The 19,212-nt window shown below is 43.2% G+C and overlaps 1 protein-coding gene across 5 annotated transcripts in view; it reads right to left on the minus strand.

Annotated features, from left to right (window-relative positions):
* Positions 1-19,212, minus strand: part of LOC147679996 (zinc metalloproteinase-disintegrin-like VLAIP-B) — a 242,830-nt gene that overhangs the window by 51,563 nt on the left and 172,055 nt on the right. For all 5 annotated transcript variants that reach the window (XR_015300922.1, XM_086943536.1, XM_086943535.1 and 2 more), the window contains exons 15-17: positions 12,771-12,876; positions 1,882-2,047; positions 342-422 (exon numbers count right to left, since the gene is read on the minus strand). Coding sequence is in view for 4 of the 5 variants with exons in the window: in XM_086943536.1 (XP_086799662.1) it covers positions 342-422; positions 1,882-2,047; positions 12,771-12,876 (353 nt within the window). In the remaining variant the exon portion in view is untranslated. The remainder of the gene's footprint in view (positions 1-341; positions 423-1,881; positions 2,048-12,770; positions 12,877-19,212) is intronic.

Consider the following 19,212-nt stretch of genomic DNA (forward strand, 5'->3'; position numbering starts at 1 on the left):
TAAAAAGTAAGTATGCGGAGTATATTAGCTGAGTGTATAAGAGAAAAAGTCTGCAATGGTCAAGATTGGTTGCCAGCCTTAACTCCATAATGTCAAATACTCTTATGTACTCTTATTCAGAGCTATTAACACAAGGTCAAAGCCTCAGTCTTACTGTCAGAACAAAAAAGAGAGTGGAGTGAAGTGAGACTTTGGAATCCCACCAGAGATAAGGGTTGCCTTTTCTTTGCTAAGAGGAACCACTGGAATACATTTTAGAGGGAATAATAATCAGTTTTTCGCTACGAGTCCAAAGTCCATGTGCCCTCAAACACTTCATATAAAGAGCTCCTAGGTCTTACCGCATGTCCTCTGCATTTACTCGAGCAGTTGATTGATTTGTATACACTTTCCATGTTGAGACATCTTCCAGAGCTGCACACCTATAAAAAAAATTACAGAGAAGGTCAATAAATAAACCCTTCCACTTAAACACTGCAAAAGTGCACAAGTCAATCAACTAAAACATTATATAGAAACATTCACAATGTAATTTACTTATGGCGTCCAATTAATCATACAAAATGTAAACCTTTTGATTCCAATGATAATTCAATAATTTAAGGCTTGGGTGAAGATGAGCTCCTCACCAGGGTTGTGCTTCACTTTTTCTGCTCTTAGCTGTGTGAAGAAAAATTAAGTTTAAAGAGCTGCTGCTCTTGAAGCCATGTTACGTTAGAATCAACGGTCATTTTCAAACTTAGAACATCAGCAAGACCGAATTCACTTTGAGCCATTACTTCATGTTATTGAATGTAATAAAGTGTACACTTGTAATGTTCTAATATTATTTTCAACAAGATTATGTTAAATGTAGGTCAAAATGAGTGTTGGCCAGTGAACATTTTATGAGCGGTATGAATGTGCTGTATTACTTTACTCTGCTATTGCGCAATGTACATAACGGACAGGATATGGACGAATATGTCATAGATAAATTATACAAAGAAGCTAGTCTGCAGGATCTTGACAGCTGTGCACCTGAAGGTGAAAGATTGGATTCCACAAGTGCTGACTGCTTTCAGTGTGTTGACAGGCTTCACAGCACCATAGTGTAGAATCATAGAGTGACCCGCTCTTTTAGCATTAGGTAGATTTGAAGACACAACAGTATGCATTTGGGAGATAGGATCCAAGAGCACAGATATTTCAGAAATATAAAATGGTTAAAGTAAGGGCCGGACAATCAGATCTAGGGCAGAGATTAGACTAAACGATCACAGAATTCCACATTTGTTCCAAAGCACTCTCATATGGGAGCGGTGGTGCTTTATGAAGTCATCTGCAAACTTTGCAACAAGGAAAGCAAAAGGGTGACGTTGCATCCTACACCTGCCACATTACCGCTTCATTGGCCTCACTCGTCATGTCAGTTGGACAAGCGTATTTTCACAGGTGGAAGATTTTGAATTTTTTCCTTAAACTTTAGTTCAGATCCCTTAACTGTCAAGAATTTTACAGAATATTTTTTATTTGGAAAATGACGAGCCTGAATGGGAGAGATCCATCTTACCCTCCTGACCAAAGGATTTAACCTGCAGCAATAGATTTACTTTTGAGGCACTCGATGCAACAAATTGCAAATAAAGTCGCCAACGAGTTGGTCTGTTTTGCAGATGACTGCAATGGTCTGTTACATTACACTTAGCACAAAAAAATCACCTAAGTACTTCTGCATTATGCATCAATGATACAGCAACATGAAAACATCTTAAACTTGTATCAATTTAGTAGCATTGGAACATATTTAAGGTTCTACTTTGGTATACATTTAAAAGTCACGTTAGGGGAGTGCTCAGTGGTTAGAATAGTTTAATTTCAACTGAACTATTTTAAACTCACCGAATCCGTTCCACATTTTGTCCCATTTTGGACCATCCCAAAGTTATCCACGTATCCAGATGTGGGGATGATAACTTTGCAAACAGATCCTACTGTGAGCGTAGTAGCAAATACTGAAGGTGTGTTGGATCCACCCTTGCAGAATAACTTTCCGCACTTAATATCCCTAAGTACAGAGAATTAAAAAAAAATCACAGTAGCAATTACAAACAGATGTAGAAAATGTAATGATCAATTCTTTTAAAATCAAGTCTTAATCATCAGGGACTCCTCATATGCTTTTGACTATAGGAATTATCTGCAGCCGTTTGCCATCTTATTAGACCTCTTCTAGTCTTCTTGAATGAGGGCGAGAATGATTAATGAGCACACGGGTATTTCCATTGAGTAGCTAGTGAGCCAGTCCTCTGCTCCTAGTTGTCTTTATGGCACAAAATTTATCTGACAAATATAAAAAAAATTCATGACTGTGGTGCTCATCTCTATACATAAACACATCCCTCTGGCTCTCAAAATGTGACAATTTGAAATATAGTACTGTAACAAATGCAGAGCTGCCTGGAAGTTAGATCTGTTGACCTACACACACCGTTGTCACCCTTTAATACAGTTCATGAAGTTATAAACATTGTCATCATCATATCTATAAAATAATGTAGAAGGGGAGTGAGGAGGCGAAAGTGAAGCAGAAGCAGCCGCCTGGCCGTGAGGCTTTCCCCACCCTTCCATTGAAAGATAATCTTCCGCGACAACACACACTTGATTACGTTGTTGCAAACATTTTACCTTTGTACGTCAGTGGATGGCAGTCATATAGTAACAGTAGCCTCTTTTAGTAGCTTTACGAGAGGTGAGAGGGCTACCGTTACACGGGGCCAGACTGTCCGCAGCGGGCACCGGGCATTCCCACGGTGGGATGCGAGGGTGGGGGCTGCTTTTGGACCCCTGAAGGGCTGTTTTTTTTACCGTGGACCGGTTTTGAAGCATAACCTACCGCTACAGCCACTATCGAAGCTCCAGCTGCATGCGCAGTAGGTAACAGATAGGGCCACGTGGAGAAAGAGAGATGAGCTGCAGCAATGCCGCTGGTTAAGTGGAAAAGTCACAGCTGCAGAGCATGTTCAGCTTCCCAGGCATGGCACTTGGTGCACCCCTACAGCACTCCTAAAAAGCTTCTACCACAAGGATGCAAAGCACAGTGTCAGGATATTGAAAGGTCCTGGATAGGGTTGTGGGAACATGGTTTTAGGAGGAGAGGGTGAGTGTTGACAGGAGAGAACGCATATTCCTATGACCACAACCTTATTCCACCTGTCAGCTTACTAGCCGTCACCCTATCAGTCATACATTCCCTTAAGCGGATCTGATAAGAATGTTTATTTCCACGAGAGATGCAGGTTCAATATTAATTCTCAGCAATGTTGCTGATTATGCTATATGTTCCAGCAACATGGCACCAGTGTTTCAGGAAGGCCATTGAGCTCACATTGTGAAGGAATTAAAGTCCTTTACCCAGTGCTTAATGTATAACAAAAAAATACGTTCCAGGAACCTTGTCAGAAGGCCACGGCAGCTTGCACCACCCATCACCACTGCCAGCCCTACCAATGACAGTACCTACACAACTAATAACCATCAAACTGCTACAAGTGTGGCAGTTCAGATTGTTCAAGGACCTCAGAGCTATACAAATGACTTGGGTGACAGGCACTAGTTTTAAATGTATATTGAATTAATAAAAAACTATTGTTTTGCTCATCTCTAAATTGCCATGTGGCAGCAGTCATCATAAGTACCAGTGCTAACAATTAAGTGCTAGTGCCATAAACTGGAAACCACCGGCTCAAATGAAGTACTGCCTTTACCTACTTCATAGCTACAAAGTGCCCATAAAGGTGACCCATGTGTGTTGAGTGACACATTCAGCAGAAGACTGAGCACGTGTTACTGCTTTTCACCTGTAAACACATTTTTAAGACCTAGACAGAAAAAGTCTAAGTAGGTGGCATTAGAGTCGGATTTTAAATGGGCTGGGTAAATTAGTTCAGAGGAAGAGCAACAGCTACCCATTAGTCTGGAGGCTAGCAATGACACCCCAATATACGCCATTCAGCCTTGCTGGCTAAAACTTAAATCCTCTGCCAAAGATAATTGTTGGTAGAGGGTAAAGGCACACTTCCCCATTTGCTCCTCGTCCACCCCCACTCAGAGCAGGAATAAGCTGATGTTGTATGCCTGCTCAAAAAAAATATATAGATTTGACCAAGGAAGCCAGGAGGGGTCACAAGAGAGGCAGGATGTGGGGTCTCATGCTGCTAAAACTAACTGGGGAACTAAAGCCATATAGTTTTCAATGCCCAGAGGGAGTAATGAGGGATTGTGCCTTATTTTTGCACCCCTGGAGCATTGTAGTGTTACAGAAGGGGCTTGAATGCTCGTGTTGCCCCCTCTGTAAAACACATAGCACCTGCAGACAAACAGCACCAGTGCTATCTTAAAAAGGCATTCCCTCGTTTTCATGGACAACAGTTCCATAATGATTCTAGATGACTTTATAAATTAACATTGACTTTTTAATATGTACCAATTCCTGAGGTCAATGGCATCTAATATTTTCTGTATAAAAAGCAGGCCTGCATTGCGTTATTTCTGGTCATTGTTTTTTATGTAAATTATGTTAATCTACACAATAAATGTCTCCTAATTACCACCAGTACTCCTATTATTAGCCATTGACCAAACCTTGTTTTCTCTGCATACCTTTGCAAAGTTGGTTAGATGAACAAAGTTTGAGAAATAAAAAGATGGCATTCAGCATACTGAGAATGTGTTTGTGTGGTCAGTTTCAACTCCAACAGCTTCTGTATTGATTTCAATATGGTCATCCTGATATTTTTATGACTATTTCCATTTTGTACCCCCAAATCCCAATTCCATATTTGTAACCCAAATCCTCACGATCCTAGTCTACAGACCACCAACACTCCGGCATGCCACCTAGTTGAACTCTGCGATATAGCATCTGACCTCTCACTATCTTGGGGACTTCAACGTCCACATGGACGATGACAAATGCACTACTGTGAATCAGCTGGCCGAACACTGGGCGGACTTAACCTGGCACAGCTGGTCACCCCTTCGGCACATATTGCTGGGCATACACTTGACCTCATCTTTTCTAATCACCCCAACCTGAGAGTAGAGGTCTCCCCACCACTTACATGGTCAGACCACTTTCTATTACACCTAAATTTCAAGCTGACCCACCACAGCAGCAAATTCCTGAGAAAAAAAGAAACTGGTGCAATGTCACTACAGATAGTATGACACCTGCACTCCTAACACTCCTGTTCAAATTATCAGGGATGCAGTGAGTTTTAACAGCTGGGTTGTTAAGGTCCATGACATGGTTTGCTATGCCCCCTCCTACCAGAAAGACGCCATCAGCCACAATGTTTTCTACCAAGCTCGGAACAGCGAAAAGCCTATGTAAAAAATTAGAGCGCACCTGGAGACAATGTTACGACCCTGAAGCCAAGCGTGTATACAGAAAAGCCCTAAAAAAACTTCCACAAGCTTAAACGCAGCACCATGAAGGATTACATCACACACAAGGTTGAATTCGTCAAACACTTTTTTAAATTGTCCAAGTCTTTGCTAATCATACTGCTCTTGTCAGTACTGTACGACCTACCAACTCCCTCTGTGCTGGATGGTCTGATTTTTTCCAGGACAAAATCCAATCCATCTATGACACCTTCCCTTTCATCCTGACCCCGCCAGAGTACAAAGCCCATTCAGATAACTCCAAGGTGCTGACCAAATTTCTTCCTTTTTCCCTCAATGAGCCCTTAAAACTCCAATTAGCTTGTAAATCTGGTGCTCCTGGTGACCCCTGCCCTGGCCAGATTTTTCAACTTCTGGCCACCAGCCTCAATACCCCTCTGAATCAGATATGGAATGCCTCTCTGAGCTCCTGCATTTTATCCCCAGCATGAAAGCAGGCTTTTCTACTGCCAATTCCCAAGAAACCAGATGCCTATTCCGCAGAATATAAAACTAAGGGTGGGCGTAAAATCCGTTTCGCGGGCGAATTTGCGGATTTTCCGCAATTTCGCGATCCGCGAATCTCGCGAAATCGCGGTAAAATCCGTGAATCAGCGGGGACGAATTTTCAGCCAAGCAAGGGTTACAGCAGCAGGTGCAAAAGTTGAACCTAATTTCTTTGTAACCTTTTACAAAAGGGTTACAAACAAATTAACTTCAACTTGGACACCTGCTGCTAATTGCTTCCTGGCGCCTCGTTGCCTACTTGCAACTATTCTCTGACCCTGCTCTGACCCTTGAAGCAGGGTCAGAGAATAGTTACAAGTAGGCAACGAGGCACCTGTCCAAGGATTTAAACCTCATCAGGAAGCACTTACAGATATAAAAAACAGGAAGAAGGGAGAGGATGCCAAATACACCCATTTTGAGTTGTCAGGAGGGGTTAAACTAAAAGAGACAGCACAATTTTCATATGCATTTTGTTAAAAATAAAAAGCTGTATGTTCTGTAGGGGCAACTCAGGAATCTGGCCCTTCAGAGATCCGGCCTCTCTTTCTTTCTCTCGTTCTCTCTCTCCCTCTCTCTTTCCCTCTCTTTCTATCTATCTATCTATCTATCTCTCTCTCTCTCTCTCCCTCTCCCATAAACGACTGCATGGGTAACTTCGCAATGCAAGCGGCTCGCGAAGACGCAAAAATCCCCGCGAACACGGCAAAAAACCCAGCGAACACGCAAAAAACCCCGCGAACACAAAAAAAACCCAAAATCCGCAAATTCGCACAAATTCGCGAATTTTGCGGATCGCAAATTCACAAATCTGCAAATTCGCGGATCGCAAATTCGCAAAATTCGCCCATGCTTATATAAAACCTTCTGACCTTTATCTCTCTTCTGACGACTTCATCAAAAATTCTTGCAAAACTAGTCCAGAGTCAACTGCCGGAATTTCTAGAATCTAAAAATCGATTCCACGACTCCCAATCTGGCTTTAGAGCAGGCTATAGCGTGGAACCCGCCCTCCTAGAAGTGTCTGAAAGTGTTCGCGAGACAATCGACTAGGGCAACACAGCCATGCTTGTGCTACTGGATCTGTCAACAGCCTTCGACATGGTGGCCCATTCGATTCTCTTGGAGCGGGTAAAGTGATTGGGCATTCAGGGCATGGCCTTGTCCTGGATCCTGTCCTTTCTGAAGTACCGGACACAGCAAGTTTTTCTCTGGCCCCACATGTCCTCCCAGAATCCTTTGCTATGTGGGGTCCCCTAGGGCTCCGCAGTGTGTCCTCTCCTCTTCAACGCCTCCCTGATGCCACTCACTGCACTGGTTGAATCCTGTGGAGTAAAGGTGATCTCCTATGCAGATGACACCCAACTGCTGGTCTCTTTTAAAGATCAATCGGAGGTGGCATTTGCCAACTTCAGGACGTGTCTAGGTGACATCTCGGCTTTGATGTCTAATAACTGTCTTAAGCTGAACACGGAGAAAACAGAGGGGCTCTTCTTCAACCAGCAGGCCCCCCCCTGTGCTCTAGTGGCCTCAAGAACTGAATCCCCCTCCGAGCCTGTGGATTCGGTGAAAAATCTGGGGTTCAGATTCGATAATGAGCTCTCTTGTAAATCTCAGATTAGGCAAGTCTCCTCCTCCTGTTTTGGAGAGCTTCGAACTCCGAGGAAATTCCTCCACTTCCTCCTTTTTAATTGTAGAAGGACAGTGATCCCCGCCCTCATCACTTCTCACCTAGACTATGCCAACGGTCTCTATTTTGGACTCCCCGCCTATCTGACCCGCAGACTCCAAATTATCCAGAATGCAGCAGACAGATGGATATTCAAAGTATTTTATTTCCATTCTATCTCCCCCCACTTGAGAGGTCTCCATTGGCTGCCCATCATCAGGCGCATAGAATTTAAGGCCCGGCTTACTGGAGAGCCAGACTTCAACATTACCATCATGATAGGGCCCTGAGATCCTACCATCTGCGGTTCCTCGCCATTCCTCGCTTCTGCAGGGCAAGAACATGAGGCAGAGCTTTCTCTGTCAGGACCGTGAAATTATGGAATGCTTTGCCACTCTCTGTCTGCCTGACTGAATCAGAACCTGCTTGCCGACAAGCTCTAAAAACCTGGTTCTTCAACTGCCCTTAAAACCAGGCACTGTGCATCCATTAAAGTTGACCACCTTAGCGCTGGGACACCTCAGTTGGAGGTAGCCATGCGCTCTTCAAATGTCCAAATAAATAAAAAATAAATGTGCATGTTTGTAAAAGGATTTGCCAAAGCAACAACTCAGATTGAGCCAACAGAATAAAAGGTAATAAATAAAAAGTAAATAAACACATGAATTACTAAGTAAACACGCACTAACAATGCACTGATAAGTCAATTTTTTTTGTTTGTTTTGTAGCAAGTGAAAGGCTGTATTTCTGTTGATGGGTTTAAGATTGAATGGATGGGTGGGACTTATTTGAACTATTTGCATAGCTAAGGCATGACATTAGCTGATGTTTGGAGAAAAATGCTTCCATTTCTAAAAGATATTTAAAGCTGAAGTTTGTGTGATAAAGTGCGCTGCAGGGGGGGGGGGGGTGAGTCATTATTACATTGGTGCCATGGCATTCCAAAAAATAATGTTATACATTACCCAAGTAAAGACACTTCACTCTGACAAAGCCTTTTTTCATCACTGCTGCTAGTAACCCTGCCTGATGCACTGAGGTAGCCATTGCTGATGATCTTGCATGGGGTGGCCACCAATGTAATCACTGATGTGTTCACCATTACATTACTAAATATTAATAGCTCAGGGTGATTTCCATTGAATGCAAGTAGCTGTTATTACAGAAAAGGTCAGAGACCCCTCATTAGTGACACTCATACACTTGATCTCTTACATAGGAATTTATATCAAGATGGATACCTGCAGGGAAATACATAGGAACACACATGTAGAGACTGACCCACTGATTTATTGACACACAGAAATACATACAGGCACACTCACTGAAACACAGACACACTAACAAGGACACACAAAAGCACACACCGGATCACAGATACAATAGCAAGGACACACATAAAAGCATACAGCAGATCACTGCCACCAATATATAGCAAACCAGAATGTTTCACATGGAAACCCACACTCAGCCCTTCCTTCATCTCCCCCAGTTTCCCGATTTATTTACAGAGCCTGGGACCACTGATCACCTAAAGAGTGAGATGATCCCAGGTAGGTTTTCACCATGGAAGGTATTTAGACCTGGCCCCTTTGATAGGTTTATCCACAAACATGGGCAAGGTGCAGTTTATATGAAAGGTAAGACATATGCTAATGTGTGTGGCATGTCCTGATAGCAAAATACCTGGTATTTTGTTTATCAATGTTGAAAGGCTGTCTGTCCCATAGGCTTGTCATTGGAAATGTGCTGTGACATTTTACATGTGTAGCTATCCATAGGGACAAGATCGGAAAATAGAGTTTAGGGTCTCTGAACTCAGTATGTATTAACTCACCTTTTGGCAAAGGTGGTTTTTAAATTCTGTGTTTGAAAATGCCACTTTTAGAAAGTGCAAAAAGAACAATTGATGGACAGAATGCAGAATAATGTCATACATTCACCCCAGTACAGAGATCTGGGCCTACATTTATCGTTTTTTGCTCACCATGCGATTCCAGTTTGGACCCAGCCATATGTAAATCAGTCTGGACCTTACGCCCAATGGGAACAGTCCAACCCGAACTGCCAGGCCAGGTCAGGTCCTTCCTGGTCTGGAAACAAGCATCCTAAGACCGGTTTCGGGACCCCTCATCAGCCAGGGTAGCTTGACTCGAGTGGCATGGAAAGCACGGGACACATGTCTGGGCATACCCGTCCCCACTCGGGGTGACAAATGCAAAATGAACAATTGATGGACAGAATGCAGTAGCACTTTTTACCCTAAGTGGGATGGGTATGCCCAGACATGGGTCCCTTGCTCACTGTGCCACTGGATTCAAGATAACCTTGCTGATGAAGGGTAATACCCAGAAAACGGTCCTAGGATGCTTGTTTCTGTTCCAGGGAGGACCTGGCCTTGCAATTAGGTCCGGACCTTTCTCATGAGGCACAGGGTGATGACTGATTTGCATATAGCTGGATCCAAACTGGGGTGGCATGGTTAGCAAAAGAACAAAGGATTTTACCCAGATCTCTTGACTGGGGTGAATGTATGAGTTATTCAGAATTCCGTCCATCATTTGTTTGCGTAGCACTTTTATAAAGTGGGCCTTTTCTAACGTTATCATTCTGTGTGCTGCTGGCTGTTTGTGTATTCAGTGTCTGTTTGAGTGACAGGAGCTGGGGATGTGAATTCACTCTAGACAAGTCACAGGGGGTTGAGGTGTGCCCTACCTAGCTTGGGTAACTCATCACTGGGCTGAATAGACCTGGTCTGCATTTAGAGTGATGGGTGGAGTTTTGCTTGCACCTGAATAAGCTGTCTCTCCTTTTTCACAATGCTGTCTCTGCCCCCTGTGGTCATGCTGCACCAGGGAGAATAGGACTGATTTGGACTGGGTTCTGAGACCTTTACAGCAAACAGAAGAATGACAAAATGGTTTATAATTATTGCACCTAAAACCCCAGGCCTTTAGATTACTTCAAGGAACAAGAGGACCCTGCCAAGAAAAAAAGTTAAAGGAGCTGAAGGACTGTGTGAGGGGCACTGCCTTTTCTTTGTGAGGGGTGGGTTGGCCTGCATTTGCTACCCCCGTCTGATGGTGGAGGAAAAGGACTGACTCTTTTTGCACAGCTGTGGTATCCTACTTGTGCAGAATCTCTAAGAGCTTGTGTGTTCTTGCCTCCTGTTGGAAGCCTCAGGGAAATCAAAGGCTTCAAACAAAGGAATCTGCCTGGAAGGAGAGCTGAAAAGCAATGTAAGGAGTAATACTATTTCTGCTGTGTGAGGGGCAGGCTGGCCTGCAGTTGCTGTTCCTGGCTGGAGAACGGATTAACTGTCCTTTGCCCCTTTTGTTAGGAAGGGGAAACATGTTCAGGAGATTCTCTAACCAGTGCTTTCCGAGTGCTGCCCTATGTCCACCTTCCCTCTTGTATCCTAAATAGCACAACTGGAGAGCTGCGAGTGGGCTGCTGAGGCTGAGCGCAGGAGAACTACATGGTGTGTGGTGCCGCAGTCTCAAAGGAGAAGCCATAACTGCTGAACAGAATCCTATTCTCAGTACAGGGCCTTAAGGTGATGCCACCCACAGAGGACTCCGGGTGCGAGTAAAATACCACCTTGGTATTGCTGGCATTGTGGGGGCACGGCTGGCTCCATCGGCCTGAGCAGAGTGGCCCGGTCCCCCACTACATTTGTCTTGGCGGCTGCACCACAGAGTGGGCAGCTGCCGTTTACTTGGGGTTCTCTAACATGGGCAAGCCTGGAACCGGACCTTCGATTAGGAACGCTCTGGCTTTTAGAAGAGCATAAGGAGTAATACCATAATCCCCCAGGAAGGCACGCAAATGTTATGGTGCCCTAAGGATCCTGGTGGGGTCACCCCATAAAGTGTTGTGGAGGGGCAGGTGAGATGCACCCTAAAAAGATTAATGGTTATAACAGTGAAATGTGGTGATGTATGTGTAATGAAACTATAGCTGTTTTATGTCCTCAGGTTATAATGTGCTCCAAGTGATTTAGGATCAATGTATTGTCATGACATTGCCTCGGGGCAAGGTGTATGTGATTAGGGGTCTAATGTGCTTTACATATGACACAAAGGGAGTTATGGTACATGTGATGTTATGACTATTGCCTAGTTGGCAAAGTGATTCATGTAACTGTGGTCTATGTGTTTTTATGTATAATACAAAGGATATTTTTGATAACCCTTGTAAGGAGTCTCTCTATTTGTGGTGTGTCACTGATGAGTGTGTGTGTGTTGCGCAAAAGCTTTACACATTTCCTCTGGGATAAGCCGGACTGCTCTGTCAATCTACCAAGGGGGTGAGCAGGGGTTATCTTGGGTGTGTAACTCCCTAACCCGGACTAGAGTGCTGGGTTCTGCCGGGCTTAGGTGTATACCCTAGCCAACCGGAAACACCAATCTAACAGGGGAGGATGCAATCAGTCACCTATGATCCTCCTCCAGCGTACCTCTGAACCTGACAGTCCAACCACACAGAGGCCTAAAGTATAGGCATTTAGTTGACTGTAAATTGGGAAACAAAGGGTGATAAAATGGAGGGAATTGGGCTCGGGAATATGGACAGAAACACAGATCAATGTTAAGTGTTAACCTTCAAATCTGGGGCCACACTTGGGGCCAGCTTCAGCACTTGGCTTAACAATGAGAGATTCTGGGAAAAAAACACTTCTGCCCATTATGCCCTGAAATTGGAAAAATATGACATGCAATGTCAAAAATGTGTCCATATGTGTAATATAAATTATAAACAACATGCCAGCATCGGATTGCCTCATTCATTCCCTAGCAGCACCATCATTTATCTAAGTAACTACAACGCTACCTATGATTTAATTGAACAATTGTTACCACAAAGTATGTCTGGTAGAAATGCTTCATTCAACTAAACAAAAAAAGTGAAATCAGGACTCAAGGCGGGAGTGGGTGTAAGAGAATGGCATGTAATTTGAAGAACAGAAATAAGGAGGGCGTCGGGAAAGGAAACATATTTAAGAGAGTAAGGAGATTAGTAAATTAGAAACCACAGTAGAAGAGCATGATTGTTCTTTTTACTTGGACACTACACAAACCACTCCCATCGTGTGACATGTAATACATATATTGACACATGCAGTATCCCTAGCTGCCAAATTAAAGGCTTTTGTCTGTACACTTACTTGTCTGGACAGGCGATGTATTTACCTCCAGAATAGGTGCAGAAACCATAGTATAGACCTCGTTTGTTTGAATTAAAGCATGAAGTTGCATCTTCATCACCACTAGCTGGGAGTCAATAAAAGAGAATAAGTCAAAAGCAAAGAAAAATAAGCACTGGCAGTCAAATGTTTTTTTGTTGTTTTTCTTTTTTTTTTACAAACAAAAGTGTTTCCTTATAGATTTGCGAATTTGTGTAGACAGGTAGATGGATTTGATTGGTTGAATAGATTGGTGGAAGAGTGGATTGATAATTGCATGGTAAATGAATAAATAGATTAATTTATGAAAAAATTAATGAATGGATTCGTGAAAGAGGGAGCTTGTGAATGGTTGGAAGTTTGAGTGAGTGAGTAGGTTTGAATGGCTATGTGGATAGATGAATAGGTGGATCTGGCCATCAATGAGTAAGTACATCCACAACAATAAAAAGGATTGGCTGGCTATTCTCTAGAAGCAGAACAGGGGCTAGTTCTCTAGTAAATCAAAGACCATCTCCTTAAGGTGCACTTGAAATTAGTTACTTGTGCTTATGCAGCAGCAAAGCAACATTAAAGTTAATTGAAAAAGGAGTAAAACTTCCAAGCCAATTTAGTAAACAGATGAACAATACTATCAGCAAACAATAGTGTATAGAACTTTTCAAGAGGATTTCACAGATGTAATATTATATATCACGGTGAGCCATTATTAATTTGGTAAATTGGCAACACGCCACCTTCAAGACATTCATATCACGAGTAAAGCCTTTCTTTGATGGATTTAAAATTAGCCTAGGTGAGTAATTGTGTCTGTGCGCAAGCTTTAGTGGCAGGACCGGCTTTACGCTGTTGGCACCCAGTGTTAAGCATGGGCGAATTCCGCGGATCCACGGTCCGCGAATTTGCGGATTTGAGGATTCACGGATCCTCAAAATCCGTGAATTTGCAGATTTTTTTAATGGGGGGGGGGGTCTTCTGTGCGGCCATGACGACGCTCACGATTGTTTTTGGGCTGATGAATGAGTCACTGAATTTGAGCTTCAACTAGTTCCAGCGACCATGTGTGTGTAACTATGCAATCGCCCTGAAGGGCGCAGGGGTCACTTGAGTGAGCTGTCCATCATAGTGGGTAAATGGCAGGAAGACGGTGCACACCGCGAGTGTGTGGGCGGGGCCAAACGGTCGGGGATTCCATGCGAGTTCACATGCCTCTTGTGTGTATAAAAGGTCAGAGACCGATCAGAGCAGCAGATCAAGAGAAAGAAGCTCCTGGTCACAGGAACAGCACGAGGATTGCGCTCGTGAAAGTCAAGGATGCAAAGGCCTCTATTCAGCATCACAGCTGATTTTCAACAGTAGATTTGGGAAGAAGGCACACCTGCCCAGCCTCGACGACGCTCCCTTGAGTGAGCTGTCCATCCATCATCTTCCTGTAACTATTTTAGGATGGCGCCGGCAAGCTGCCAGCGCCATCCTAAAATAGTTACTAAATTAGCTTCACTAATAGATCATATAAAGCAGGTGCTCGAGCCCCTGCTTTATATTATCTATTAGTGCTTCCTGTTGAAGCGAACTTAGTAACTATTTTAGGATGGCACTGGCAGCTTGCCGGCGCCATCCTAAAATAGTTACAACAACTTCAAGCTTGAAGGCTTGAACTTTTGCCCCCCGAATCCGCCGCTCGCAGATTTTCGGTAAATTCACGGATTTACCGAAAATCCGCAAAATCCGCAAGCGGAACGGATTTTGCGCTCACGCTTACCCAGTGTGACAATCTTTGTGTGTGTCCCCCAAGAGGCCTCATTCTCCACGGATTTGCGCACTACCACCCACCATATGTGCCCCTCATCTTTCCAGAGTCCTTCTCTCATGTCTTTAATTACTTTTATAGCGCTACTCATACCAGTCACGGCGTTTTACATCAAACACACATATAATACAGAGAAAAGGAGCTATGCTTGTGTAAACCAGTACATTGGAAATGTTACATTAGGCAATGAGGACTACAAGGTGTAAATGACACATGTGATCTATAAATGTAGACATTAGATTTTAGGAGTACTTGGTCTGGGAAAGCACAAACTCAAGATTTAAAACGTAACACTGAGGATGGGATTGGCTTTATTAATAGGAATGTATTTCTACCCAAGTGAACCCTCTTTAGCAATCTTAGGAGAATTAAACACTGGGGAAATAGCATACATTCCCATTCTATGTCTTGCAGTTTGCATGCAACTCTTTAATGCCATTTTATAGCTCACTGTGCTGTATTTGGATTGTGACTTATAAACTGCATGTAATAAAAGGATCTCTCCCACAAAAGCAGTAAACCACTGAGCGATCTACATGAACAACAATTCTGTTATTTGCCTGGTATATGTGCTTTCAGCAGGCTCATTAACCCTCTGTGCAAATCAAAACTGTGACTAGACAACTCTCCAATATCTCTCCATTAGATACATTAATCAATAACCGTGACATTTTTATTACTGCCGGAAAATGACTAGGCCACAAGGAAATCGGCAGCAGGTGCTTTTAACCCCATCCCCATACAGCTTGCCCATAAGATATCAAACTCGAATTATGGTTAGGCAAATATGGTTAAGGCATAAGAGCAGAAAAGTCAGTTGTGGGCAAATTCAAAGGCTTCAGAACAGGCTAATCCCTCTAAGAGGACGGCAAGTCAAGGGCAGAGAAGGACTCATAATTCACTTCAGTAAGTAGCTTCCACCAGAAAATATATCTATTTATTCATTGTTAAGGTTTTTCCAAGGACTGTCTAGCACTTTTGGCACTACAAAAGCACTAGTCTAAGGTAAGGAGTTCCAAGTCAAACATATCTCCATACAGGGCCAGACGAACAACACAATTTTGTGGCAGCAAAAATTCTGATTTTGAGTTTGTGCCTTCAATAATGCTTTTGTCAATGTGCTCAATTTAATTTGGATGTAAAAGATATGTTCTGACTCCTAAAATATGTTTAGAAATGGTTAAGATATCACTATTTGGAAGAGGAGTGTTTTAGCTGTCCCTTCCAAAGAAATATCCCTATCCATATGTATCAACGGTGTAACACAAAAATCACATTTGTAAACCATTGAAATTTTACCAATCCCTAAGTTGGGATGGTAACCCCTTCCACTTTATTAATGTGATGAGAAAAAGTATTAAAAATATATGTTTCTTAGGGAGTAGGCAATGGTCCATAGGACCCCTACAAACTCTCAGGACCACTGCCAACTTCTTTTTTAACCCATGCCACTTCCTTTAAGGAACACAGAATGCATTAAAAAAGCATATTTTATTGAAAGGCAATCCAAGACATGGTGGTCTGCTGACCGAAAATGGCCACCCCCCCTCCGATGGCATCCAATTGATTATGAACCACTCTGAATCTCCCTAACTGACCTATGTGTACGTCTGTAAGCTCAGAAAATAATTTGCTGGTCTAAAAAATGTTGGTCACAAATTGCAACCCATATTTTTCAATGAGTAAATAGTGCATCTGGCCCTTAGTCTTCAATGTTTGATGTTTAACCCCGTGCCTGCTGATGACGGAACCGCTCAGTCATCAGCTGCGGTGGCGCTGTGCTGATGACGGAGCGGTTCGTCATGGCCCGCTCGGAGCGCCTGCGCGGCGCGAATTCTGCGCTGAGCGTTCCATTGAGCGGGGCGGGTCATGACGGAACCGCTCCGTCATAAGCACAGCGCCACCGACGCTGGTGACGGAGCTGTTCCGTCACCAGCATGCGGCCGCCGCACGGCCGCCCCGCCCCCTTAGCACTGCGGCGGAATAGCCGCCACAGTGAAGGGGTTAACAAGTACTGCTTGGATTCGGGGGAGGGGAGAAATCAAGGGCATAATTTATAGTTTGGTGGAGCTGTTGACATTGAACCATCCATAATGCTTTGGGTAGGACACCCACAATTTGTTAGTGGATATACCTCATCTGTCCAGTTCTAAATAGGCCCCCAAGACTGTACAAGAATGAATGAATGCACTTGTAGAGCCCACAGCTACTCAAAAAGAGTGTCCTGGTGCTTATTGATTCACACATACAGGACCCGTAGGCACATCTAGCCATAGAAAAGCCAGGTTTTAAGATGTTTCCTAAAGGCTGTCAAGTCCGGTATGGCTCTAAGAGCAGCCGGAATTTGCTTCCGCGCTTGATCTCCCAAAAACCCAAAGGTTCTGCCCCCATACGGGCCAGGTGTACTCTGGGGATGCAGGCAAATCCTAAAGAGGAGGATTGCAGGGATCTGGCAGGCGTATAAAGACTTACTCTCCTTTTGAGATAGCCCGTGCCCTTACCATGGAGGGCTTTGAAGAACATTACAAGTACCTTGAACTTGATCCTCTTTCATCGGGAGCCAGTGTAATACTTTGAAATGAGGGGCCATGTATGTCCTAGGTTTAAGCCTGAAGACCAATCTGACAGCGGCGTTTTGGACAACTTAAAGGCGCTTAAGGAGATAACCAGGCAAGCCCAGGTACAAAATGTTGGCATAGCCCAGTCTGGAAGTCACCAAGGCCTGGACCACAGTTCTCCTGGTATTTAGCGAAAGAAAAGGAAGGAACTTTCTTAACATGCGAAGCATGCCAAAGCAGTTGCCCACCAACAAGAACGGTAAAGGTGTATATTTATGGAGAAGTTAAAAGCAATGTTACATCTCGTAACTTGTTACAAATAACCTTTAACCGAAAAATGATGTCTGCATGGTTTACTCTGACCACCTAATAACAACAGAATTATCTTAAAGAATTCTGCCATCAAAGCATTTTTTACTCAGGTAAAGGAAATACTATCCTGTGAGGCTGACAAACTATAACACTGCATTACATCATTCTTAACTAATCTAAAGCCACAACTGCATCCAAAGACATCCAGTGACTAATGTGTGATGGTTGGGGACGGGTCCGTAGATAAATTCAGTATCTACTAGTCAGTCATGTACACAAAGGCAGTGACTCATCCCGCTTTTACCTGCTAATTATTAACCCCTGCATGGGGTTCATGATTTACAAGACGCATTGAGGAATTAGTCAATGAGTCACTTTTGTTCATTTTAAATGGCCATCACAACAACACACAAGACCTAAAAGTTAGAAGAAGAAAACAAACTTCCATTTACTGCATGAGATGAAAACATGCCATCAACCGGACTGTCTGAGCTGTTACAGTTCTGCTATGAAGAGAAAAATCACATGTATAGCATTTCATGTGCTTTGAAGATCACACTTGCTTTGTACAGCGTCTAGTGGACTGGTTCAAATGGGAGTTCTTGAATAGATTAGATCTATTTTCCACATATCCAGTCTCTCCTGGTACTGTGGCTAGGATTGTACAAACAGGCTGATCAAGCCAATGTTTCAAGTTTCCCAGGTCCGTGCATGAGCAGCTCATCCAGGCCAGGTCTTTTATATTAATTCTGGTACTTGTTGACTTCATTTTATACGCGGATTCACAAGACTACCAATCTCAGACTGCTAAGGGGAAATACTCTCTAATGGCAATAGGAAACTTGCATTATACTTCTCTACTGGACAAGTGTTAATACTGATTTTTATTCAAACAAATATTTACCTACTTATTCAAATATGTAATTGAGAACAAACTAGGCCTGATAGCTAAAGCACACTTTACACACAATAGAGTGGTCATGGATACAGAAGGAGCTCTTCCAGGGAGTGACAGGAAAGGTGGAGAGGCTGGGGAACATATTTGTGGAAAGAGTGTGACAGTTAAGAAAATGTATAGTGACCTTCACTCTATGCTAAATAAAATGGGAATGTTAGGTTCTTTATGGAAGTGAATGATCTGGCGAATAGTTGAGACCATGCCTAATTTGGTTTGAACTTTGCCCCCAATTTAAGAAATTCATTTTTGTTGTATTGTATATTGGATCTTCTGGAGACTCTTAGTTTGCAGGTCAAAGAACACTGACCCATATACATTTAAATGCGTTGCAGGTCAATTTAAATGTTATTATGGTGGCCCAGGGTGGGACAGGCCATACCAGGCCTTTGTTGTTTCCCTGGGAGGCTGGAAGGGTGGGGAGGGACAGTTGTGTTAGTGGTGGCCTTTTTTGTTTTAGCAGTGCAGTAGTTTTAAAAGCACCGCAATGTTCCTTGTATATTCAGTAGTTTTGGGGCAACAATAAAAGTGTCATGTTAACTCTGGTGTTTAATGTACTTGCTGGAAAGAAATGGGATATTTGTCTAGTGGCAGTTTGACTCATCCAAGATAGGGCAGAGAGTTAATATGCCTGGTGCAAAGAGCATGTACTTTGCATATCAAAGAACAATATTTTATGTGCATAGCTCAGTGAGCGACTGCTTGTGTTGGTATGCAGTGCAGAAATTACAATTGTAATCAGGCACAGGGAGTTATGTACTGCCATCAAAGAGCTGCATGCAATCTGCA

Source organism: Lissotriton vulgaris, chromosome 11 (genome assembly GCF_964263255.1).
Source record: "Lissotriton vulgaris chromosome 11, aLisVul1.2, whole genome shotgun sequence".
NCBI lineage: Eukaryota > Metazoa > Chordata > Amphibia > Caudata > Salamandridae > Lissotriton > Lissotriton vulgaris.